General features: G+C 42.4%; 1 protein-coding gene across 1 annotated transcript; it reads right to left on the bottom strand.

Annotated features, from left to right (window-relative positions):
- Positions 1-1,074: 1,074 nt before the first annotated feature.
- On the bottom strand, positions 1,075-23,291 carry POU2AF2 (POU class 2 homeobox associating factor 2). Its single transcript, XM_065416909.1, has 5 exons — positions 23,282-23,291; positions 15,933-16,042; positions 4,331-4,373; positions 2,229-2,521; positions 1,075-1,476 (listed from the first exon to the last, which is right to left on the bottom strand). Exons 1-5 carry the CDS (start codon positions 23,289-23,291, stop codon positions 1,075-1,077), a joined length of 858 nt encoding a protein of 285 aa, XP_065272981.1.
- Positions 23,292-25,033: the final 1,742 nt, after the last annotated feature.

The raw sequence follows: 25,033 nt of genomic DNA, 5'->3' as shown, positions 1-25,033 counted from the left end.
AAAATATGATCGTATAATTTATATACAGACACCTCTTCCTCTATGCTTCAAGAAATACCCATACAGCTCTAATTTAGAATGGCTTTGGAAAAACACTGGCCCTCAACCTGCAAATGAATCCATGCAGGCAGACCTCTGCACCCAGGAGCAGTGCCTTTGAAGTCAGTGGGACCATTTACACATCAATGGGACCATTTACCCGTTTAAAGTTAAGTCTTTGCAGGATCTGGGTTTTAGATTACAAGCTCTCTGGGCAGGGACTGTCACTTACTATGTATTTGCATAGCACAAGGGGGGCTTGGAGCTGTTTGGAGCATTACACACAATAAATGAATAATAACAAATAGTAATTATTTGGGTACGAAAACCACTGTACCAGATAAGCGCTCGTATACTGCAATCATAATTTTCCTTGAAGCAATCCATTGTGGCTGATATTAGGTTACAGAAGTTTATTTGTCATTGCCTGATATGCTGTCTGTCCAAGTTCACCATCTATTTACTATCCCTTCCATAACTATCACCCTAGGACAATGCCATATTTACATAACATTGGCATTTGGAATTTACATGTATGTGGTAGATAGTAAGATATCACTATACAGAACTTAAATTATTTGAAAAGGCTTCCATCCTTCCCCTCCATAACTTCGGTATCTTTTTGTAGAATCACTTTGTAGAAATCTTCTAAGGTTGTTTAAATAGACACGGTTTATCAGCAACTAAAAAGATGAGGTTCTGTTTCTTAAGGTTGTTTTCCAAACTGGGACTGATCCAAGACCACTGAAGTCATTGGACTTTTTAAATTGACTTTCTCTGGGCATTGGATTGAGACCATTGTCTACAAGCTACACAGTAACCCTGACAATTATATTGTTAAACAGAGCATTAAGTAGTGTGCTGATTTTAGCAATGAATATTTCCTTTGTCTGAAATTCTTCTTAGCATTTTTGCCTCCAAGTATGTTATCACTGTCCTCCATTTTCAATGATTGACTATAGGGAAATATCCTACAATCAATTCAGCTGTCTGAGTGAAGGTTAATTCTAATTTGTCACCAACTGTGAGCTTTCCTCAATAAGTTCTTCGGCATTCATATGTCCCCCAGACTGGACTCCCGTCTTCTTTTGCCCAAGAGGAGTTGTCATGAAGGGAGGTTGTATCTAAGGGTTCTTCTGATGAGAGGTGGAGCATCTTGGGAGGTAGGTCATTCGCTACAGCCATAAATGGTGAAAAGGAATAGGACGAGGTGGCAGGGTAACTGGGTACGTAGTGGACGTCTTCAAAAGCGTGCAAAGGGTAGGACTGGGCTCCTGGGATGGCAGAACCCCAGCTTGAGCTTCTATACTGGGAAGTGCTTCCAGTCTCGTGAGAGGTGAGGCAGCTGGTAGTTGTGGGCAAGGTTTGTAGGGAATCTGCGCACACGGCATCTGACTGGCTGAGGCTGTCGGGCATGCCCTGCTCCCAGGAGTCTCTCTGTTGGAAAGAGGGTGAGGGAGATCTTTGAGAATAATGCCATGTTCCAGAGCAAAAAGACACAAACACCTAATCTACTGGGTCTTCTAGCTTCTGAGTTTACCAAGCTAAGCTATTCCTGCTTTCTAACCTAGGCCCCACACAGCCAGCTCTGTATTGTCCTTAGACACTAGCAGGAGTGTGTAAAAAAGTGATTAAGGAAAACAGAGCCAGAATTTATGGCATGAGTAAACTACATTGCACCCAGTTCCAGATCAGACTTGATTGTCTTAGGCCCTGATCCAGCAAAGCACTTTAACTGTAAGCCCACGAGTAGTCCCAGTGAAGTCAATTGAAATTAAGCATATCCGTAAGTGCTCGGCTGGATCAGGGCCTTGGTTATCATTTCAGTAGGGTTTGAAGAGGGAGGGTGGAGCATACAGATTCATACGTGCCATGCAGGAGCTGGGGGTGTGGGACTGAGCTTGGTTCTTGCTCCTTGGGGTGGTAGAGGCAAGAGAACTTTGTGACACTTCCAATCAACTCTCCTCCCACCAACCCACAAGCAAAACTGACAGATCCCAGCGGGACAGCCAGGGAGGCTTCGCTAGGCAGAAGGAGACAGGAAGACAGCAGCATAGGAACTGTCATAATGGATCAGACCAAGGCTCCCTCTGCTCCAGTACCATGCCTCCAGATGTGGTGCACCCTCTACACAATCCAACCCACCATTTAACCCTGGATACCAAATTCCAAGCAGTGCACAGACTCACTATTAAGAAATGTGCTGAGTCATTGGGGAAGGGCGGCAGGAGCGGGGGCAGCGAGGAGGTGCTGAAAAGGGAGCTGGTGCTGGGTGTTACGGCAGCGGCGCGATAGTCCTCGGTGAAATAGGGGTCCAGTAGCGGCGGGTACCCTTGAACGGCAGAGGAGTCACACGGAAAGGACTTTGCTCCCAGGGATGAAGCATAAACATCATTTGAAAGCGGCTTAGTGTTGTGGAAATCCAAATCGGACATGAATGATCTCCTAACTCCATAGTAACCAGACATGGCAGTGGAGCCTGCTGGCGAGAAAGATGGAAGTCATACCAATGAAAGGTCATGTCAAAGTCACCAGCCACTGAGTCAAAATTCATTGGGCAAATCAACAGAGCTGAAAACCACACAACTCTCCCCTCCATCTGTAACAAACATCTGCCCACTTCCCAGGGCAGGAGAGAATCCTGTCGTTAAACAAGTGTCCCCGCACAGCAGGTTTTACCCCCATGGTCATTACAGGGTCCCTGGTTTTTTTTGCCTTCCTCTGCAGCATGGGGCACAGATCTCAAGCTAGGATCATCTTGGAAGATCTCACCTAATCATTTCCCTGCCATTGCAGGGGGATCAGGCATTGGTCACACCTCAGTTTCTCCTGTTCTCTGCCTGTCGCACACACCAGTTTAGTCTCCTAGGACTGAAATGCTGTAGTCTATCCCGAATTATGGGGCTCAATATGGTGGTAATTGAGTGAAATTTAATGGCCTGCGATATACAGGAGGTCAGACTAGATTATCTAATGGTCCCTTCTGGCCTTACACTCTATGAAACTACGAAATTATCAAATGACAGCATGGCCTTCCCCTTTCTCTCAGTCTTGGTGTGTGTTGTACCAGAACTTGACAAACTCTTATTGAAGATCCAGAAACCAGTCTCCCATAGACTCAGGTAAGCCCAATTCAGGTACCAATTAAACCTCAGGAAACCCAGCATTGGCCGATTCAGCAAAGCACAAACGCATGTGTTTAGGTCAATGTCTGTTCAGCAAAGTAAATCATGTTTTGCTGAACTGGGGCCTTTGTTGGGATGCTCTGCACTGAACTGCTCTGCCCATGGGCTGGGGACCAGCTGTTTTGGCCTCTGCCCTTCCCCCACTTTTGCTTCCCTTTCTGTTCCCCTCTCATACCTTGTGTGTGGGAGGTGGGGGGGCTAACCATCTGCTCCCTACCCACCAGCTCCCATCCACCCATTTACCACACCCTCCTGAAATGAACCATACCAGCTTTTGCACTTTCCCCGTGCAGCCCAATGGGAAACTGCGATTTCTACTACAATGTGGAGCTGTGTGAGGCTGTACATTAGTGGCAACCCCATGTCCACTCTCAGGAGGCATCTCTCAGCAGCACAGCTGGTTCCTCCTGGGCCATTAGCACTAGGGAAGTATCTCCCTTAGGCAAATGGGCTTGCGTCTCTGCTTCTGTAATAACATGTGCAGAGTGCATCCCAGCATTGTTCTTCATATCACAATAGCACCTACAGGCCCCATCTGAGATCAGAGCCCCATTGTGCTAAGCATCATACAAACGTAAGAACAGCCATACTGGGTCAGACCAATGGTCCATCTAGCCCAGTATCCTGTCTTCCAACAGTGGCCAATGCCACTGAGCGTGAGAGACTGCCACTGCACCAAAGACCTTGCAGTGTAACTAGAAAAGATGGACAAAGAAAGTAGTATTCTCCCCATTTTACAGAAGGGAAATTGAGGCACAAAGCAATTTAAGTGATTTGTCTAAGGTCATACAAGGAGTCTGGTACAGCCAGAAACTGAGCCTCATTCTCCTGAGTTTCAACCCAGTGCCTTAACTACAAGCCTGGCCTTCCCCTCTCAGAGTTGGTTCTCGTGGTCTCCCTTTCCTTGGGGCTTCAGGGAAGGGATTTAATGTCATTAGGATACCTTTCTGAGTTAACCCTTCAGTGACTCTCCTCTCTGAGTGTTGGGTGGCACCACCACAGTTCTTCGTGGTAGTATTTTCAAGTCCCTTCACAGGAAGAATGAAACTGTAATGGCACTGGATTGCCGACACTAAAGTCATGTATGATTAAGTGAAAATACTCACCCGACATTTGGACAAATGGAGACGGGGAGGTGCTGGCACTGCCCTAAAAAATAAAGAGACATTGAAAGTGTTTTCGTATGCAATCCAGAGCGTAAACGTGTAGCTTGGAAGTGGGTTTTGCATCATTGCGATGTCGTTTTGGAATCTCAGTGACGCTACGAAGGAGAAGGAATTAGGCACACGACTGCAAGCTCCGGAGAGAGAAAGTAATAGTAGATGGAGGGTAGGAAGACAAATGCTGATAATTGCAGGAAAATCAAGATAACTGGGCTTGACGCTCATTTACATTAAAGTTCCTTTACATGGTCAGAGTGGTGTAAAGTGGCCTTCATGTGAGAGTCAGCCCCTCTGTGTTAAAAATTGTGCCTGATACTCCATAGCCCTGCACCATGCGCAGTCATATATACCAGTGGAAAGGGGGTATAAATTGTTATTGTTCTGATTTGTAGCATTTCCCACCTACTCTGCACAGGTATAAATTACTCTATGTGGGCAGTACAAAGGAAAGCCAGGCTCTATATGTGTACCGCACTGGCCAAGTGTGTGTCACGTCCCCCTCTAGTGGCTGGTCTGCTAGTGGATAACAACCAACTGCTGCTACCAGCTAATGGAGTTGCTCATTTAGCTCAAGGGGTCGAGGTCTGTTGTATCAATTTAGATGGAATATAGGAGCCTAAAAAGTCAAAGTTGTTAACATGCCCCAGTCACTGTCCAACACTAAACAGTTTTAAACAAGGTTCAGGATTTAGCTGGACCTGATGGAGGTAGCAGCGTCATCTGGGTCCATCTCTGTGGCCCAGTCTGGGCAGGACATCTCTCAGGATCAGGATGCTGTAGGGCCATGGTCCCAGAAGATGGTGGGAGTGGCAGCCATAATGTTGAAGCTCACACCGGTAGCCAATTTTTTCTCCCCAGAGTCTTTCTTTAAGGACCCCAAAAGGGAGTGATGGGCAGAATAGCCTGTCCTGTCATTATTTTGTCCATCAATAGGCCTAATTTCTGGCACACCAATTATGGTTCATTGATTTTTTTTTTGTTGGTCTGATGCTGTCTCGTTTACCAAGCATGATCTTAAAACAGTCCTTGAATTATATCAGGAGGCCTTTCTGTTTGCACTAATTCAGTCTGTCTCCCTTTTGTAACTTTTCCCATCAACTTTTATTATCATTGGTTATTGTGACACTTTATGAACTTTCACTCGCTTCTCACAGCTGAGCTCACAATTTGGGCAAATTTGTAGGACCAGTTATCCCAACAGGTCTGTGCTTTGGGACTAAGGGTCTGGAGTTCAAACCCCATTGATAATCTCTGAAGGTGACAGAGTAGCAGCCGTGTTAGTCTGTATCCGCAAAAATAACAGGAGTACTTGTGGCACCTTAGAGACTAACAAATTTATTAGAGCATAAGCTTTCGTGGGCTACAACCCACTTCTTCGGATGCATCCGAAGAAGTGGGTTGTAGCCCACGAAAGCTTATGCTCTAATAAATTTGTTAGTCTCTAAGGTGCCACAAGTACTCCTGTTATTTTTTCTCTGAAGGTGAGTCATTGCACATGCACTGGGTGTTGTCCTGGACAATGAATAGGGGGGAATATTTATGGATTTGCAGCAGAGTTTCCATTGTGTATTCTAATCACACACTCCTTCTATGGAAGTCATTAACAGATCAACCATCTATAGTGCTTGCAACGTGAGCCTGGTCATTTTTCCAGTTGTACTGTTTCAACTGAGGCAGAATTAACAGGCACCAATATCGGCAAATGGAAGTAAAGCGGGTGGGGGTGGAAGGAGGGGTATAAACTGTGGCAGATTAATCAACAAACATTAGGTTGTGAAAAGCCACAAGATTGATGACATGATAGTCCTGATGCTGTGATTGGATCCACACGGATGAATTCTTACACCTGTGCTGAGTCCCAGTGGGGTTCCATATGAGTGCAGGGATCATCCCACAGGGATCTGACTATAGGATTGGGGCCTACGTGTGTATGAATTCAGTTAAAAATCAACCAAGGTAGAGGTCTGTTAACCATGTAACTATCCAATTAACGCAGGCCTGCGTGCTCCCCTCCTGCAGAAAAGTGGGCAGAGGAGAACAAATGGGTGGCAGAGCTCTGTGCGTTGCAGCCAGGAGCTCCTCTGCAGCTCGTCACAGAGCATGGGATGACTTAAGTGGGCAGAGAATCTGACCCATGAACTGGGTGCTCACATGCAGGGCCAATGCTTCTTTTTAAATACAGGTTTTAGTTTTTCAAAGAACAGGTAAAATATTGATGCAAATGCACTCTAGAATGCGAAAGTTTTGCAACAGTTATTTTATTTTTCACTAAACATTGTTTGTTTGTTATGCTGGCCATGAATTTTCGGTGAACGTAGAAAGCAAAATACTGAATACCAGTTTTATCATTCAACTGAGAGATTTAGCCATTCTATTAGTATTGTGCTCTGGATCACTATGGATCACTTTGCTCCAGGGGGATCTTGCCTCCTTGGAATCCCAATTCAAATTCCTATGGTCAAATCAGCAGTAAATATACCTTGCTCAGAGCCATTTCTACTGTCATTTCTATGAGTTTAGGAAACTGCATTTTCTTAGTCTTGCGTTTCCATAAACTATGGCCCAAATGAGAATTGTTTGACCCATGCTCCAGGTATCCCTAAACCTCCAACTGCCAGAAGCTGGGACTGGCTGATGGGATGGATCACTCGACATCCCTGTTCTGTTCATTCCCTCTGAAGCATCTGGCACTGGCCACTGTTGGAAGACTGACTACTGGGCTAGATGGACCTTTGGTCTGACAGAGTTCTCCATTCACTTCTCCGAGATTCTGAACTGGGCCACCTGCTTGGACCCTCTTTGCAAATGAAATGAGTGGCACCTCTGAACACCTAACTACTACTCTTTCAGCGCAGTTGGTACACAATGTTAAACATATGTCATCTGGTACTTGAAGTTTAGTGGAGGTCAAGCAAGCCCTGAATAATATTTCATACCTCAGCTCTCCGTTTCAGATTACCTCCAGTGCATCATACAAATGCTGCTACTACAACTGCACGAGCAGATTTCTGCATAACACGTAACAGGCAGCTTTCTCTAGATGGAAAAGCTCAGATGCACGTCGTTGTGAGTACTGACACAAATATTTTGTACTGAGGTCTTTCTCCAAACTTCTAAACCCTATTTAAAATAAAACAAAACAAAAACCAACCCTACCAAGTGAGATTTTAACTATTCCACTGCTTTTGACCCTGTAAGGTGGTGCAGTATACAATTTCCAGTTTGCATACAGCAAACAGGAGGTTCCTGCCATGTCAGGCAACCAAATTTAGAGGTTTATATTTGAATTAAATTTGCCAGTGTTAAGACTTCCTTTAGCTAACATGGTAAGTTCACAGCTGCCTATGGGCTCCTCCAAAGATGATAAGAGGTTTGAGGAAAGACTATTCCACAGGCAGGACTGTGGCAGTTTCATGGTGGAGTATTTTACAGAATGTACCTTACTTGTTCAGAGCTACTTTGGGGATTATATTGAAAACATAGAAAAGAAGTGAATCATCTGTGTTTTTTCTCCTTTTACTGCTCCTACCTAGTCAATCTGGGGTGTTGCTCGTTTTAGACATAAAATACTTTAAATCACAAAGTAAAAGCAATGGCTAGGATGTCAAAAAGAGAGAAATGATTTTAGCTCTGTCAGTTTTTGAGGGGCCCGATTTCTGCCCCTTTAAAGGCTCTGGATTTTCACTAAGTGCTGAGCACCCACCTGTGAAAATCAGCCCCCCTAAAGGGGGTGTGGCTGGGCACCGCAGATCACTAGCCACTTGTGAAAATCCTGGCCAGTGAATCCTGATGAGCTTTGTCAAAGAGAACGCACTCTATTATACCAGGTTAGAACTTGACCATGCAAATCTTATTCCGACATCCTACTCTCTGCATGTACGTACCCTGAGTAATCTTTCTCTAGGATATAAAGCCTCCTGCTATAGGCTTAAACTAACACTGAGCTATTGAGGGCAGAGGCAGAAACTTTCCATGGGGTCAGGTTATGCAGGGTTTCTGGCACCTTCCGCTAAAGCAGCTGGTACCAGCCACTGCAGGAGACAAGACAAGCTCCGGTCTGATTCAGCCTAGCAATTCTTGTTTGTTCTGATATAATCCTACAGAGTTTACTGGGACTGTTCATGTGAGGAAAGATTACTCATGTGAGTAAGGGTGGGTTTAAGGCTAAGGGCCCAGTTGGCAAATGAAATGGCGAGACCAGCATCAGTTTCAGGAGAGTTCTAGCCCAGAAAATGAGGGATACCTTGCCATCAGACTGGGAAAGAGGCAGTAACAGGTAGGGGAGAAACGCAGGTGCTGTAGAGACAGTGCTTGGAAGGAACTAAGGGCCAGCCAGGGGTTGGGAGAAGAAAGAGGCAGAGAGAGGCAGGGATAGTTGTAATTTTTTTGTGACTCTTAACTGCCCCCTGCTCCTCTACTGCGTTGCATGGAACAAGACACCGACCCCATGGGGCTAGGACAAGCATGTCTGAGTCACTAGTCAGCAAATGCACACAGTCACTCATCTAGTTACAGCCTAGCCTTCAGCACCAAGCTAGGGTGCTATTAAACATACACGTTTGCCTCAAAACTCTCTCGGATTGCTGCCAATTTAGCAGTAAACCCTGGCCACTAGCTTAAGTCTTGTGTTATCTCCTTCACTTCAACAGGTGCCTGACTCTGGATGGTATGTATTTTTTGGCAGGCAGGAAACTTTTTCGTAATCCGAGAGAGTGAGAGAGAGTTCCAGGTTTACTGAGTTCTTGCATTTTAGACAATGTGGTCAAGTTTTATGGTGCAAACAGCAGTCTGCCAGAAACTCCTTTAACTCACGTGATAGCAGTCCTGTCTTTTGTACCATAGGACCCAGATTCAAAACCAGCTCATACCCCATGGTAGGGTTTGTTACCAGGAATGCAACCAGAATTTTGCTAAGGAGGGGGCCCAAGTTACCTGTTTGGCCGCTTCAAATTTGGGTAGCTTTGCGATCCCATGTCCCAACGCCACTCACGCAAATTTGGCCTAGCTCCCCTCCATCATGACGGGGTGGGCAGGCCACATTTGAGTCAGTTGTGTTGCAATTCAGCATATGGAGCTAACACCACTATCTTAAATTTGACCGAGGCTGCCCATCCATCATCTGGTGTGGGGGCCTGGGGCCCCAGATTCCCGCTCATTTCACCCTTGTTTGTTACATTTTCACTAGTCAAATGACTGTTTTGCCCTCTTGTACATAAGAAATATAAATAAAAAATGTTTCTACATTAATAAACAAGCACCTTGTAATTTAAGGTAAGAGAGACCTCTGCTAAGCTTTGAATCAGTTGCTTTAAACTGCACTGGGCTGTCATTAGACTACCCACAGCAAGTAGTTTAAAATTTAAAAATGCCATTTTACAAAGGCATTTGAGTAAACGCTGCAAATGCGCTGAGTGGGATGAACACTCAGCCATTTCGCATGAGCACTAGGAACTGTAATACGCTGAGAATATTCAGCGTGCTGATACCCTCTGTTACTTTTCTACCTGCCTGGGCTGAGATCTCGCCTCCATTCCTTCATTCCTATGATCTTGATTTAAAAGAAACTCCACACCAACATGTCCAGCCAAAGCTCAGGGTGCTCTTATGCATTCAAGAAAACAATTGGATTAGTGTTACAAAACAGTCCAAAGCAGCTGCACTTCTGCTTCCCACCTGGCCCCCTTATTAGTTAAGCCCCAGTCATGTGACCTATACAGTTTAATATCCCCTTCCTCCCAGGCAGAAGTTCTGTACCACTCTCCACTGCCTCAGCCCTGCAGCAATGGCAGCTTTGCGGAGTGCTTGGGCGGTCAGCAAATGTGGGCTTTGTCACACCTTGAGGGGTGGGGACAGAGTTCCCAGAGAAAGGGACTCTGATAGAGAATGTGCTGATTTTTATATGGTGTGGGGGATACTTGAGGGCCTAGGCTTATTTCCTCTAGGGCAGTATCCTGTGGAGAGAGCGGGTCTCTTGGGGCAGGTGGGCTTAGTACATATTAGTCCTCTGGTCTTTAATGTAAAATACCTTGGAATATTGGCATATGTGAGCCCTACAGATTTTTTTTATTTTTATAGTTAAAAATCCCCATATGTTGCAGATCATCTCAGCAGACTGATCTCATTGACGGCTCCAGAGATCTGGCAAATAGCACCAATTGCTTAACTTGGTTTTGGATGTTAACTTTCTTGGAATGGGCATTGTAGATTATTCTCCCTGGCAATTAATCAGAACAGACACTGACATATTTGCCTGGGCTTAAATTTTGGATTTCATTCTGTGTTTCCTTATCAAGTGGTGTGTGGCTCAGATTATTTTAAACTCATTAGTCTATTTCCTCCCTGCATTAGTTCTTTTCAGCACTGCAGGATTATCATAACTGTACCTTTCACACAGCAGGAGTTAGTATAGATCAGTGAGTCTGTTTAACATCACTGGGGCTATAGTTTGTAAAGCAATTAATAATCTTGGTATGGGCCCTGTTCTCCATTGATTTACATTACTAGGCAATGCCTCCTGTGAGCTGCAAAAGAAAGTGCATAGAGCAATGCTGCTGTTTCAGTTTACCATCATTATTCAGCAACATGACTTGCTTGCATTATGAAACAAGCCACACTCCATCCACTGAGGGGAGAGCGGAGTGGCGGGGTATGTGTGTGTGAAAGGAGGATCCCAAGCAAATAAATAATAAACAGTCGCACCTTGGTTATGCAAATATATCTGCATGGGCTGATCCTTGGGCCTTCATTGATTTCAGTAGATCCAACCACATGGATCCAGTTGCAGGATTGGGGCCTAATTCAATAACAATGATAGTGATGCTTTCTCCTGCACAGGATCTGGTTGTCCTGCTAACGAGGCAGGTCAGCTCACTGTTCATAAAACCCTCAGCAGAACTTAACAGAGCTGCAAGGCCCTTCTTGCCCTTAGTGGAGCTGGTCAAAAATGCCAACTGTTTCTTCCAAGAAATTTTAAAAAGCGTTATGGGGGGAATTTCTCATGAATTTGTTTTTTCACTGCAAAAATACCCAGAACTGTTTTTCAGACTGAAAACTGTACATTTTTATCTGATTTTTTTTGTGGGGGGTTCGTTGAAAAACCAGAAAATTTCAACTAAAATATACAATTTCAGAGCATATATTTTTTTCATTTAAAATATTTTGATGACAAAACTTCAGCCAGCCCTAGTATTTAGCAAATCTCTGCTAGAGAGTCTGTCCTTTGTGGAGATCCATCTTTGGGTAGCGAGAACATGTATCATGGGAGGCAGTGTTGTCTAGTGGATAGAGTTCTGGACTAGGACTCAGAAGACCTGAATTCTATTCCTGGCTCTGCCATTGGCCTGCTGAGTGACCTCAGGCAAGTCATTTTATCTCGCTGTGCCTCAGTTTTCCCATCTGTAAAATGAAGACTATATGATACTGACCTGTCTTTGTAAAGCACTTGGAAATCTATGGATGAAAAGTGCTATATAAGAACTAGGTGGTATTTATTTACTAGGTGTCCCCCTTTTTTCCCCCAGAGAGGAACACTTCCTCTCTCTGCCTCCTTCCCAGACACCCAGATAGATCAGAGGAAATGGTAACATGGCGCGGCAATTCGTGGGAAATCAAAATGCAAATCCTCTGTATATCATCACAATGCAAATTTATTTTATATCATTTGGAGAATAAAAGACCTACTATTGCAGAATGGTGACAGTTTTAATGTCACTCAACAGACCATTCGCCAACGTTTCTGACAATGATCAGGCCAGCCTGGGAGCATACATCTGTGACCATGAGCTTTTGTTGGCTAAGGAAGGGTTTACTGATTTCTGAGCAAAGATCAGATCCATGCAAAGGGTGCAATGTAATTACACTGCATCATAAATATACATTATTGTGCTCACTCACCTGCTGTTCACTCAGACTCCATAATATTATATTATGTTCTCTATTTATCTCTTCTCACAGCAATTCTTTTCCAAACAAATCAGAGAATTGTCCCAGCAAATACGGAAGTTTGCCCACCTCCATAACTTTTATTGTAAGGAACTAGCTAGAGAGTAATTTTGTATTATCTACATACACAAAAACTGTTCTGCTTTTGCATACAAAACAAACATGGCAAATAAGGCATGAGGAAACATTTACAATACTGGCCTATCTATCTAGCGTAGGGCTTCCTAGAATACCCACCGCCATAACATCTAAGTACTGAGTAGGGGGCATCTTTATATTCCAGAGTGAAGAGTGGCTAAAGCATGACGGTCTTGAATCATTCACTGAAGTTTTAGTTGGTTTTTCAAAGCGTTCGTGCCTGCACAAAAGCCATTGCATGAGTTAGGCATACACAAAAGTGCATGTGCCCAATGCACTTATGCAAGTCAGGCATGCACCAAGGTGTGCTTGCTCTGACACATTGTGGGCCTTTATGTCAAGTCTTATAAGCTGGTATGTTTTGTGTGGCAAATTCTGATTTTTAAGTAATTTATGAGCTGAATTTTTGTTTGGTTGTTTGACTTTTGTTTTTTGCCACATGCAGCTAATGGATGCAAATGTGACGGAGAGAAAATTAATTTAAAATCTGTTTTCTGCCTAATTTTGCTAACCATGAAAACCTGACTCAAATGGCCTGGAAAGGAAAAAAGTTTCAAATGCTCTAAAATGTCCCTCATTCTGCTCCTAATTCCACAAACTGCTTCCTCCGTACCCTGAGAAAATCAAAGGCTCAGTGATTTGATAATACAGTACCATCCTCATCTGTCACAATTATACCCAGCCAGTCAGAGATGAGAAATAATGCCACTTGACTAAGGTGACCAATCACATAACTGTAATAACAAATAGCAAATGCCTCCAGGGAACAGTTTACCAACACAGTCATCATATCAGATGTGATTACAGCTGGAATACTGTGTCCTGTTCTGGAGACTGTGTCATCTCCAAGTTGTCGGTGTCTTTCTGGTAGTTCAGAAAAGAGAAACCAAATTTATCAGAGACTGGATGATGTGACTTATGGTGAAACATGAAAGTGAGATAAATTTGTGTGGCTAAGAGACTAGCTAGGCTAAGATTTGCAAAGTCACTCAAGGAGCTTTGGGCACTTTGGGTGAAATCCTGGATCCACGGAAGGCAATGGCAAAACTGCCATTGAGTTCTGTGGGGCCAGGACTTCACCCAATGGGAATTAATCATTTTTCAAAATCTCAGCCTAAGTGTGTATCTCTGGGAGGGCAGGAGCTAAAGTCCAACTATTCCAAGACTCTAAACTCCAAGGCAATTATTTGGGGTTCTGAACAGGGGTATAACTAAGAGTAATTGGATAGAATTAAGAACGGCAAAATGTAGCCTGACATTGTGTTACATTGGTTTAAATTAGTGCCAGAGACTTGGTTGCATGGGATGGTTCCCAGAGTGTATTCTAAAGGGTTAAACACTAAGGGTCTGATGCCGGTTTTATGTCCGTGTAACTGCTGAAGTCAGTGGAGTTAAACTGGCACAAACACATTGTGTCTGAATGGAGAATCTGTCCCTGAGTCTACTGCTGACTTGCAGTGCATGAAATAATGGATCCATGCCCATGTATAATCAGCATGTATAATGGCAGCCCATAAATAATGCATGAGTGACAGTGATTGATAATCACATTTGGAGCATCTTAAGTGTAGCTCTGAATTCATTTTGTTTAAAATGGAAGAAAAATGGAAAAGTCTTTGCAGCAAGAGGTGCTGCATTTGCTTGTGTTACAGATTACTTAGGGTCAGATGCTTAGCTGTGGCAAATTGGCTAAGAGCCACTGAACTCAGTACCTTCAAAGGGGTATTCAAGTGCTTTCTGCCACAGATAACCCTCAAGAAGAATTTTGAAGAGCTCAAGTCCAGGGTATAGAATATGAGGTAGACACTAGTGACTGAATCTCCACTAAGAAGTTATTCAGAAGAGACAGGAGTTTAGTTGGGTTAAGACAGAGTCTGCTGTTTCTTCTAATTAGTTCTTCCCTGATTTGTGGAGTTTCTCCTTTAGTAAGTATAGCCAAGATTATCAGAAGTGATCAGTGAGCTTCTGTTTTTGGGTGCCCAATGTGGGACACCTTAAAAGGGTCTGGTTTTCAGAAAATGCTGAGCAACTACCTTCTGAAAAATCAAGCCCCTTTAAGGCATCTCAAGCTGGTAATCTCTTTTGGAAAGCTTTTAGTGCTTACGTGTGACACGTCTAACTTGGACGTAGATACAGAAATTCCAAAAGGGGAGATTACATTTAAATTTAAATTCGGAGCTGTTCAATATCTCCAGTGGTCAGCGGTTCTTTGCCACCTTATCTTCACCATTAGCATCCCATCCTGGGAGATGACGGCTGCATATCCAGGAAGTCAGTGATCATTCTGGCACTGTACCAAGCTATTAGGCTACCTTTTTCCGTATTTGCAGAGTGCGGGAGACAAAACCTTCTCCGGAGGTGGTCCAAGCCTGACGACTGCCCCCAGAAACTAAAGACTATCACAAACCTCGCCACTTTCCAGTCCAAATGCAAGGTGCATCTCTTTGACCTTACCTTCTCTGGTATATAAACATATAGCAAAAGGGATATGTAATAACAACAACCAACCAACCAACCAAAACAAAACACTTTTCCGCATGCTTTTCCCTCTTGAGAGAGGATGAGAGAACAAACCACACCTGACAGGTGTGTAATCAAGTTGCTCAATGCACTGCTGGAAGGTGCTCAGATAAGCATGGTATAAAAACGTATATAGCATAGCATAGATCAGAACAGAGTGGTCCCTAGCATAGGATGTTCCCTGACTTCCTGAGGGAACCAAGTGTCTTTGCCATAAATCAGGTTAGGAAGGGTAAAAGAAGAGTAATAGGTTGCTTCAGTGCTTTGTCATGTGAGGCTATTCTCAGTTTCTGTAAAATTCAGCAATTTCCAAGCCTGTTGCATTACAGCTGCCAGAATTTCCATTGAGAAAGTTAATGCCCCTTTTTTGTTTTCTGCCTTTGGATCCTCAGCAAGCTGATTCTCTATCTCTTTCCAGGAATATAAAACACACACACACACACAACTTGTAGGGAGTATAACATTTGGGGTAGGACATTCATTTTTACCGAGTCAATTTGGTCAGACATAGATGATGGTACATTAATCTGTCGTTGAAGGCCATAACATAAGTTTGTGAAAGGCACTGGAAATTTAGTGTTATCAGTTTAGTTAAAGTGGGTGAGATTTGTGCCTCCTGGGATTTAAATCTCTTAGGGTTTCATTGACATGAAAAATTAATTAGAGATTCAGTGATCTTTGGATCCAACCCTAACTGCACAAATATTCCTGCTTTTTGCCCTGACGATGGTGGTTTCTGACATCCCACAGTAGCTCATCTTACGTTAGACTCCTGAAAGATCCTCCTGGCTCTTAACCCTTTGTTTTAAACTCCTATACCAAGAAGGCTGCCTAAGGACAAAACTTTGTGAAGACTTGGGTGTTGCAGGTACATTGTGCTCAGTGCAAATCCTCTTAAAGCAAGAGGATTCTGTACAATGACATTTCTGTTTAAGACACGACTTACGCTGAATCGGGAGCCGCTTGTCTGTCTCGATCGTTTTTCGGCAAGGAGATCTTTGACTGTGTGTTTTACTCTCACTCCTTGGTAAACTCGTTTGCCGTAGTCTGTAGGAACTAAACAAAGGGAGCATGTGTGAGTAGAATTCAGCCAGGAAGTAGAATAAATGGAATCGCTTACCAAGGTACGGATAGTCAAATTGTCAAGTGTCTTTAAATCACGATGGGATGTATGCCAGAAGATTATTATTTGTATTGCAATAGCGCTTAGGAATCCCACTTGTGGATCAGGACTCCATTGTGCTAGGGACTGTACAAACACAGAACAAAAAGACAGTCCCTGCCTTATGGTCTTGTTCATTAAGAAGTTACTGGGCGTGATGATGGCCACTGTGCAGTGGGGAAGACTAATTCTCTCTGCTGCGGGAATCAGTGGGTGAAATTCGCTAGCCTGTGTTACGCAAGCGATGACTAGGGGATCATAAGTGAGCCCTTCTGGTCTTGCAATCGGTGGTTGAGATTTTCAAAGTTAACTAAGGGGAGTTAGCCATACGGCTTCCATTCATCTCAGTAGGAACTGTCTGGTGAAACTCCCATTCGACTTTGAAAATTGGTAATAAGGTGCTTTGGAAACCTGGGTGTTGATATTTGGCACATACTGTACATTCATACTCCGAGGCAATATTACTGTCAGCGCAACACAGACCCAAAACTCCAAACCCAAATGGCCCAGATAAAATACATTCTCATTACAATGCTTTTGATTAAATTGTGCTGAACTCTAGATAATGAGGAACTAGTTTCTCAAGCCCACTCTCTGTTTCAGTAGACAGTACGGTCTAGCAGACAGGGAGCTAAGTCAGGAGGCATGGGTTCTCGTTCCAGCACTGCCATTGACTGCTTGTGCAGAAAGCATCTGAAAAGCACCATCCCAATGCAAAGGTAAAATAATTAGTAATTCTAAGTCTCATTTAGGCAGAGCAAATTCCATTAAAACAAAGAGTTGTTCCCTAGGGCTGGGCTGTTTGAGAGGTTAAGGAGTTCCTGTCTCCTAGTCTTGTGCTCAGACTGCTAGTCTTAGCCTTGTCCTTCAATGTCAGAGAGAATCTGCCATCAGAGGAGTCGGCGTGGGCTTCGTTCTGCAGCTGCTACATATGGAGAGCTCATTAATTTTCATCTGTCATTTTTGCGGCCTTCGTATATAGAGGATGTGGGGTTTTCTAGGGGCAACAAGCTGCGTTTTTTCCATATCCTCATGTAATTTTCTGATGCATCTTTGTTAATACCACTCACAAAATGTTACATGTCTGTAAAAGGGTTTAAGGTTGGCTTTTTAAATTATAAATCATGTGGTAATCTCAAGAGTTGCCTCAATCATACTAATTCTGCCTCGATTTCAGACCCTACCCACCAAAACAGATTAAAACACGTTTGCAATCACTAGCCCAAATCACAATGGAATTACAGAACAATGAGACCAAAAAAAAAAAAAAAAAGTAGGCAGATATATTAAAGAGGTAATAACCTTATTTTTTGCTAACACTCACCAGTGTTTTAACTAAATTTTTACTATCTTCTTACAATGAATAATTGTCATTTACATTCAACAAAATCCAGATAATTTAAAGATCTTGATAACATCAATTAATAGTAACTAATATCTAAAAAGTGTAACCCCCATTGGCAGAGTGGGTACTGTATCCCTCTCTAGTGGCTGGTCCACTAGCGGATAACAGCCTAGTACTGCTACCAGTTAACAGTGTTACTCCTTTGGCTCAAGTGGCAGAAGTCTATGCTGTGCAGTATGCTGCCTTGCATAATGAAAAGGGTGGTTTGTTTGGTATATATTTAAGATTCTATTATTAGTTCGTTAAAAAAAAAAAACAGACCAACACTGGGTGTGAGTTCTGTATACCTGAGAGAGGCCTCAGGTATATTATAGTTGATAGGGTACTGGACTCGGACTTGGGTGACCTGGATTCAATTTTGAGCTCTGCTACTGCCCTGCTGGATGACCATGGGCAATTCATTTCCCTCCATGTGCATCAGTTTCCCTATTTATAAAATGGGGATGATGAAAATGACCTTTCTTTGTAAAGTGCTTTGCAAGAGAAAGATCAAACGTGCTAGATGAGAGCTAAGTAGTATGATTGGCGGGGGTGGAGGGGTTTGTGAGGGTCCCAGGACTCTGGAACTTGTTCCCCACCCTCATTGGTCCAAAACTTGGTGACCTTCTGGGCATGTTGCAAAAGGCATTTATTTGACAGGGTTTTGTGGGGAGGCTGAGGGTGTGTCTCTGGGGGTGGGGCTAACGGGGCATTTTTGCTGCTTTGATTTATCAGCTAGCTGAGTTCATTCATATTTGGGCGGTCACCATTTGAACATTTAAGTTGAAGTGTTTGGGGCACCCAGAGGATTATGTATGGGCGTTTTTTATTGTTCTATAAACCTAAAAGAAATAAATTATGGGCCAGATTCCCCATGGGTGTAAATCCATGCAACTCCATTAAAGTCAAGGGAGCAACACCAATTTGCAGCCGCAGAGAACTTAGCCTTTTATATTATGTTATTCTTTGGATTGGCAGGTTGTAATTTGGCCCAGCATATCTGATTGGTTAGAAAAGCAAATAATTTCAAGCAAGACCTTTGTACTTAATTACTTGTTTTAATCTGAACCAAACATTTCCCTTGAACAGATCAAGACGAAACAGCAAGTCGACTTGGTAAAAAATAGTCTGTTCTTCAAAGGAACTGAAAGCAGGTGGAGTGGTAAGATAGTCAGAGACTTTGGGTTAAGTTGGGTAAAGCTGTTCTTTAAGGATGAAATTCGCCCTTGTGCAGAGAGCCAATGCAAGGACTATGAACCACTTAATAATAATAATAATTAATTAATAATACCTCGCTCTTATATAGTACTTTTCAGCAGTAGATCTCAGAAAGCTTTACAAAGCAGGGAACTACATTAGCTCCATTTTACAGATGGGGAAACTGAGGCACGGAGAAGCAAAATGACTTGCCCAGGGTTGCTCAGAAGGCCAGTGCCAGAGCTGAGACTAGAACCCAGGACTCCTGAGTCCCAGACCAGTGATCTATCCACTAGGCAACACTTAAGTCCCAGTGAAGCCTGCACAGGAGGGAATTTGACTCTATGTGAATTTTGGAGAGGCATATCTGTTTGTTTTTCCCTGAGTACATCTCTGCAAAACTTTCCATTTGTTTGGGTGTTTTGACTAAATGAGCCCAGTGATGTAGCAGGGTACAATAATGAAGGTGACTCTTTTATCCTCTCCATTGGAGTCTGTCCATGTAAAGAGTTCACACCTGTGGAAAGCAGTGAGGAGTTTAAAAAAAAGGCTTTTATTCAAATGTTACAAATGGGAAGTTGATGTTTGAATTAATCCTTTGGAAAACAAAAAGATCTGTGTTTCCGGACAGAAAGCAAACACAAACGTACCAGAGGGGAAGTATCTGATCTCTTTAAAATTCTGATTTACCTTGCTACATCTATGCTTTTCATCATTTTGACTCACTTTATCATTTTAATACCTACAGTATTGTTATTCACAGGTGTATTTAAACTCATAGAAACTTACATAGGGTGAAATTTGAGGCTTTTGTGGTGTCGGGTCTTTATGTTGGCCATGGGTCACAGAGTGTCTAAAATTCTCTTTGACAGGGCATTGCTTGTATTATTGTGATTATTTATTTTTATTCTAGTAGTGTCTGTGGCCCCGGCCAAGATCGGGGCTGCACTGTGCTAGGTGCTGTACAAAGAATAAGAGTCCAGCCCTGCCCTGAAGAGTTTACTGTGTAAATAGACAAAAGCGGGGAGGGGAAGCAGAGAGGTGAAGTGATGTGCAAAAGGTCACATAGCAGGTCAGAACTGGGAATAGCACTCACATCTTCTGAATCCCCCTTTTCCCACTGACTGAGTCTGACTCATCCACATATTGAGTCTTTCCATTGACTCCACTAGGCATTGATTCAGGACCCTAGTGAATAGGCTTTTGTTATTTCTGCTATAAACCCCTATTATTAAGGATATTTTTCTGCTGCATTGGTCTGAAGCGCAAATTCTGAGCCTGGGCATCATTATTTTATTTGCAAATAATTTCTAAAGTGTCTTAGTTCTAATAAAAATATGTTTGGGCTTCTAATCAAGAAGCTATGAAAACAAAGTTTGCTAAAAAAACAAACAAGCAAGCAAAATTTTACATGCATGTCTGTGTGTATACATCTAAAATTGATTGCTTAGGGGTATTTTTAGGAAGTTTAAATATTTAATTTTAAACTTTTGAGTTGTCTAACTTTAAAATAAAACCGCTAATGCATATGATGCATCCACACGACAGATCATACGCCAAGGCAATACAGCAAAAGTGGACAATATATACATAACAGTACTTGCACTTAGAGTTTTCCACCTCTATAAATATGCCTCTAAATGTTAAATGAACAATTCTTTATTAATAAAATAATTCTAATAGAAGTGCCCAAATAGCATAGTATAGACATATATTTTTTTTTGTGACAAATGTCTTCTTTCCTTGAATATTTTTGATTTTTCATCAGAAAACAAAAAACTCCAAAATTGAATGGTTCTTGGCCAAAAATTCTTGTGGTGTTTTTTTTTTTTTTTTTTTTTGACAAAAAACTTAAATTTTCTGCAGGATCCCTACGTCCCCTTCTCCCCCAATTTTCTAACTAGCTCTACTGTTCAGTCTTTTCCATGTCTAATTTCTGTCATTCTTTAATACACACATAATATTGCATCGAGGGTGTTAAATAAATGAGGCCAAAATACAACAGAAGACTTGGAACCCGATTCTCATTTGCACTAAGTCCTCTTTACACCTCTCCGGCAGTGTACCATGTACACTATCAGAGCTGTGTAAACGGGACTCAGGCCCTACAGGATGTCAATCTCAGGCTCCAGGTACACCAAGCTGTCATAAAACTTGCTTAACAAGACAAAAAAACCTGATCCTCAAACTGCAACATATACATAAATGGCAATGATGGGCTAATCTTGTGCCATTAGAGCAAATATGCATTGAAGCAGATCTTAAATCCAAGCAATTCTATAAACAGATTTCTAAATACCTTTAAAGCAATTATCAGTGTTCTAGAATTGGATGCAGGACCTGGTTGACATCTGCAGTCAAGTGATTTTTTCAAACGTATTATAATGCTACTTCTACTTTGCACCTATTCACTACCATCATCTCAGGATCTCAAAGTGGCTTGCAAAGATGGGTAAGCATCATGAATCCCATTTTACAGGGGGAGGGGGGGGAACTGAGGCACGGGGAGGTGAAATGACTTGACCAAGGTCATACAGCATGTCAGTGGCAGAGTCACTGCCAGACTAGTCACTAGATCACACTCTCTGACCGTGATGGATCTGTCTTTCTATGTACTGATGAAACTTGACCTGTAAGAGGTCAAGAACGCACATTACAAACTTTTGATGCAAAAGAAACGGTGTGAAAGATTCAATCTGGGGGGTAAATGAGCTGTGCTGCAGAGGCAGCTGAATGGGAGTGTTGTGTGATATAGTGGGAGGCAGCATAACCCCATGGCTAGGGTCCTGCTCTGGGATTCTGTAGGTTCTGTTCCTGGCTCAGACACCTTATGTGACCTTAAGGAAATTACTTTACCTTTCTGCATTTTGGTTTCCCCATCTGTCAAATGGTGATAATGACACTGACTCACCATTGTGAAGTAAATATAATTCAGTACCACTGTGGAGAGGCAGTGTTTCCTAGTGTGTAGAGCATTGGATTTGGACTCAGGACACTTGGGTTCTATTCCTGGCTCAGCCACTGGCCTGCTGGGTGACCTTGGGCAAGTCACTTCCCCTCTCTGTGCCTCTTTTACCCCATCTGTAAAGTGATGCTTACCTCCTTTGTAAAGCACATTGAGATCTACAGATAAAAATAGCATAGAAGAGCTAGTTATTAATTTTTATTATTATGAAGCTCTTTGAGAGCTATTGATGAAAAGCACTATATAAGAGCTAGGTATTAGAAGAGCCCTGTGCGGATACAAAATTTGTATCCACATCTGATCCACAAACATGGTCTGTGGCTATAAAGCGAATATCCGCAGATTTGCAGGGCTCTGGGTATTAGGTTGCTTTCTCTGAGTCATCAGTGTGTGGCTACTTTTAGATGGCATTTCTCATACAACAGTACATTTGCTTTAGAATGACCCATGCGAACCCAAGCTATATACTGTGAGCCCCTTTCCATAATACGTTATCCCAATTCCACATCCTGAAAAAGAGACAACAATTATTACTTACAGACTCTATAGTCAAATATTCTAGAATCTCATTAACTGATTGACTTCTAGTGTTAGTTCCTCTGGTAAATATGTGAGATCCCATGCCCATATATACATATAAATGTTTACATTTTATCTTTACTATTGTCTTAATATAGACAATATCTCAGATATCAGGACTGGGCTGATTTCACTGTATTTCATGTAAAAATCAAAGGAATTCTAGGGATGGATTAACTTTAGTTCAAGGAATAAGCCAATTTTCATACCGATTCTTATTTAAGTGAACCCGTTTACCCAGCTCTAACCCTGAACCACTAAAGCAAAGCACATGAATGTTATACTGAAAGCTTCTTTTAAATTAGTGATTCTATTTACAAAGTAAGACCCTGCAAACACTTATGCACATGCTCAATTTTACTCAGATGAGTAGTAGTCCTATTGAAGTCAATTGGTCTTCTCACATATGTAAAGTTACACAAGTGCTTAAATTGTTGCAAGATCAGGGCCTATCTAATTTATCAGCTACAAAATAAGGGCCCAGTGCTGCAACTTTTTCTCACCTAGATAGCCTCGATTCACATAATCCGTCCCATTGAGTTCAGTGAGGCAGTGTGCTAGATCTCAAGTATCAGGGGATAGCCGTGTTAGTCTGTATCCACAAAAACAACAAGGAGTCTGGTGGCACCTTAAAGACTAACAGATCTGACACTGTGCTAGATCTGACACTGAGATATTAAAACCCTGAAATAACTGGCAGCACAGAGAGGAGAAAACCAGAATTTATTACAGTTTTCCAGTAAATTCTGAAAAAGTGCATTATGAATTAAGTAAGCATCCTAAATTCTATTTAGAGAAGGCTGAAAATATTAGTTAATATTGCTAAAATACTGAAATATTGAAAATACCAAATAGCGATTTAAAGGCATATTCCTTTCTTTGCCTTTCTACTTCAGTTCAGACAACATGTAATGTGCCCATTCCCCTGTTTTCTACCATTGATATTTCAATTAACCATCGGTGAGATATACATTTTATATGTTGGAAAGTTTGGACAATGAAACTCACCAGTTTCCATTCTGAATGCTGCTGTGAATTTCCCCCTTTCAGACTCTGCAAGATTTCTGAAAATGAACCGTCAGGAGCTTTCCAGTTGAGAATGAAGTCAATGCTCATTCTCCGCTAATAAAGTTCTCTTTGAGCCTGACGGAAATGTATTTTTCACAATTTAATGATGTCTCTGAAATAGCTTGTTTGGGATTTGTTTAAATGCAAATCTTCCACTGTCTGTTTCACTGCAATTTGCATGGTCAGTGCAGATCATTCTCAAAGGTTCTTTCTCTTGATTAAAAAGACATTGAATGGGTGAAAACGGAATTTCACGTGTTTATGGAGGAAAAGTTATTTAAAATGAAAAACTTATAAGTCATGCAGTGATCAGCGGTCTCCATATAGCAGAGAGGAAAGGGGACTTGGCCAGAGAAATTGTGCTTAGGAAAATGCCATATTACTTGTAGCACAGTACCCCAGCCTAGGATCAGGGCATCATTTTGCTAGGCACTGTACAAACAAGTACTAAAACAACAATCCCTGCTCTTGGGAGCTCACAATCAAGGTTAGATGTTAAAAAATATAAAATAAATCTATGGGAGACTCTCCATGAACTGCAGTGGGCACTGCATTGGGTCTGGTGGAGTGGACTAAGATCGCCAACTAGCTTCACAAAGAGTATCGAAGATGGTAACACCTTTCAGTCAATAACAATCTGGACCGGAGATGAATATCCATGTGTCTTTACCAATCCATATGCAGTCCTTCCTCCTAGATGCTTTTTCCATAGCTCCCCAGTAAATGACCTTGGCGTGTTCTCCATTAGCATGCAAGAAGCTTCCATTCTACTAATTCATTGTTGTCACTGTCTCTAGGTGGATAGTATTAGACTCCTTGCAGATAGCAATGCACTGTGATGAATTCTGCATTTCTGCTCTTCCTGAACCAAGAGGCAGTGTTAACTCTATTTACTGTTTCTTCTTCAAATGTTGTAGCTTTATACCTTGATTCAGAAACTTGCCCTGATTATCAGCTGGGAGATCATTATTGTGTGACATTACTGGCCTCAACATGGAAGTATGTAGGAGGAAAGGTACAGTAAGAGGGACAAGGTCTGTAGTATTTTGTTTACAAGAACATCAGGTTGTTGCTCAATATACTATGTCCTGCATAAGTAGACACTAAATTTACCTATGTGAAATAGTGCCAGTACATTCTTCATAATCAAATAGTTCATTTCTACTGGAGTCTGTTGACGGCTCAAGGGTCTGCCAGTCCAAATCCATTCCTCTTTGTAACGCCACTGGCAGCATTATTGGAGGAGGGCTTTTATTTTTCCATCCATCATTTGTTTTTGGAGGGGTGGGGGGAGAGCAGCTGCTGGCAAAGGCTGCTCCTGTCAGGCATGTCAAGAGAAAGAAAAGCAGCTCATGGGAAGCTGAAACAACAGAAAATTGCAACTCCCTTCCTGACGTATTGAATCTACATCACTTGGAGTGTGTGTCTGGCCATATAATGCAAAAAGACAGAAGTCTGACCAGAGAGGAGTGGTGATAGAAACACAGAGCCAACTTCACAAATGGAAAAGTCTGATATATGACCTCTCCGTTGAATTTGTAATTTCTGACTGATCTCTTCCTCCTCCACCCCATGGAAGATTCTTATTTCAACCACACCCTTCCTCCACATCCACAGGCTTCTTATGCTTGGAGCTTTTACTAAGGATATACTGCCTTTCTTTCCTCCTTCAAACTCACTTCTTCTGTGTAA

The sequence above is a fragment of the Emys orbicularis genome, chromosome 15, assembly GCF_028017835.1.
Source record: "Emys orbicularis isolate rEmyOrb1 chromosome 15, rEmyOrb1.hap1, whole genome shotgun sequence".
Classification (NCBI taxonomy): Eukaryota; Metazoa; Chordata; order Testudines; family Emydidae; genus Emys; species Emys orbicularis.
This window is presented reverse-complemented; position numbering and strand designations above follow the sequence as displayed.

What these genes read in the sequence shown, in the direction of transcription:
- POU2AF2 (XM_065416909.1), bottom strand. An exon ending in TCCATTTGTCCAAATGTCGG is followed by an intron (nt 2,522 to 4,330) that starts GTGAGTATTTTC and finishes CTTTCTCGCCAG; the next exon opens with CAGGCTCCACTGCCATGTCT. An exon ending in ACTCAGCACATTTCTTAATA is followed by an intron (nt 1,477 to 2,228) that starts GTGAGTCTGTGC and finishes TCTTTCCAACAG; the next exon opens with AGAGACTCCTGGGAGCAGGG.